The 1,764-nt window shown below is 51.1% G+C and overlaps 1 protein-coding gene across 1 annotated transcript in view; it reads left to right on the plus strand.

Annotated features, from left to right (window-relative positions):
* ARMC2 (armadillo repeat containing 2) overlaps positions 1–1,764 on the plus strand; it is a 108,367-nt gene that overhangs the window by 96,319 nt on the left and 10,284 nt on the right. Inside the window, exon 18 of the mRNA XM_045294601.1 lies at positions 520–680. Coding sequence (XP_045150536.1) covers positions 520–680 — 161 coding nt within the window. The remainder of the gene's footprint in view (positions 1–519; positions 681–1,764) is intronic.

Consider the following 1,764-nt stretch of genomic DNA (forward strand, 5'->3'; position numbering starts at 1 on the left):
GGAGCGGTGTCTCAGTCCCTAAGACCATCAGAAATATGTGTTTTCCGATGGTCTTAGGTGACCTCTGTGACAGGGTTGGTTGACCCCCAAAGGGTAGCGACCCACAGGTTGAGAATGGCCGGTGTGAAGCTCTGCAGCTTTGGAAACCCTACACAGAGTATAGGTGGCTTGAGTTGGAATCGACTTGGTGGCAGTGAATTTGCTGTGGACGTAGATTATTGCTGCCTCTTAGCTACTTAGATTCTTAGCTGTCACTCTGAATGGCACTTGATTTTGTATCTGCTAAGGAGCCCTGGTGGCACTGCGACTCAGACTGGCTGCTAACCACAAGGCTGCAGTGGTGGGCTGCCTGCGCCCATCAAGGTCATGCTCGGGCACCCTACATAGGGTCACCCAGAGTCGGGTTCCACTTGAGGGCGCTGGGCTCGGGGGCACCTTCAGTCTCACTGACGGGTAAGCATAGTCAAAGGAGGGGCAGAGGCTGCCTGATGACGTCTCATTTGACTTTCCTTGACCCAGGTTGGTGGACTGCTTGAAAGACTTTGGCCCAACCGACTGGCAGCTGGCTTGCTTGGTTTGCAAGACGCTGTGGAACTTCAGCGAGAACATCACTAACGCTTCCTCCTGCTTTGGCGAGGAAGACACCAACACACTCCTGGCCCTGCTGTCATCATTCTTAGGTGAGACTCCGCGTGTGCCTCTGTGTGCTTTGTAAGCGTGCGATCAGAGGGCAAAAAGGAATCCTGCGCCCTGGCAGGGCAAAGAGGTGCCCTAGTGGCACAGTGGTTGAGTGCTCAGCTGCTAACCAGAAGGTTGGTGGTTCAAACCCACCAGCTGTTCCGAAGAGACAGATGAGGCCGTGTGCTCTGGAAAAGATTGTAGCTTCAGTTCTGCTCCATCCTGCTGGGCTGCTCTGGGTCGGAATTGACTCAACAGAAAGGGGGTTTTGATGAAAGATTGGTATGCATTTGCTCTACAAGTCATAAAAGCATGTTAAAGATGGTTGCCATCTGGAAGGATCTAGAAAAGGCACCTCTGCTACCATTTACAATGTGGTCCTGAGGACTTTTAACTCGCTGGATACCGTCACGGTTTCTTTCATGGCTTGCTTTAAAAATAAAATTATCTTGTGTGTTTTCTGTAGCCTGTAGAAAAACAAGATTTCAACGTACATGTTATGCTGTACATGTCTCTACTAAAAGTAGAGACACTGTTGTGAATGAGAATATACGTCTAAGAGCACCTCTAAACCATACATTTAAACGCCGGCACACAACTTAGCTTAGCCGACCCATGCCATCTTCTCTCGGGCCGCGGTGTCGGCAGGACAGCCCACATCTCTGGAAAGGGTGATACAGAACAAGGAGAAAATGGGGTCTGACAGGAAAAGGATTTTTTTCTCCATTTGTAAAATTCTTTTTTTCCATCCCGAGTTAGTTCAAAACACAGGGATTGGGGTCAGCAAAGGAGCTGAGTCTTTTCCATATTCCTTTCCCAGAGTGAGGGAAGTGCTGTGCTGTCCCGTGGCCCGGCCACTGTGCCCAGTCAGCAAACCCGGGGGACAGGCCTGGGTTTCTAGCCTGGCTCTCCCTGGCAGTGGGGCTTGCACCAGATTCTTTCTCAGAGCCCGTCTCCCAGTCCTGGGACAGGAGATGCCCATCCCCGGCATTATGAAGCTCGCACAGCACTATGGGGAGATCAGAGGCCAAGATCAGACAGCTCTGAGGTTAAGGCCTGGCTATTTCACTTGCAAGGTGTTTCTTC

Source organism: Echinops telfairi, unplaced genomic scaffold (assembly GCF_000313985.2).
Source record: "Echinops telfairi isolate 266 unplaced genomic scaffold, ASM31398v2 ScPeMD7_3533;HRSCAF=4204_0, whole genome shotgun sequence".
Classification (NCBI taxonomy): Eukaryota; Metazoa; Chordata; class Mammalia; order Afrosoricida; family Tenrecidae; genus Echinops; species Echinops telfairi.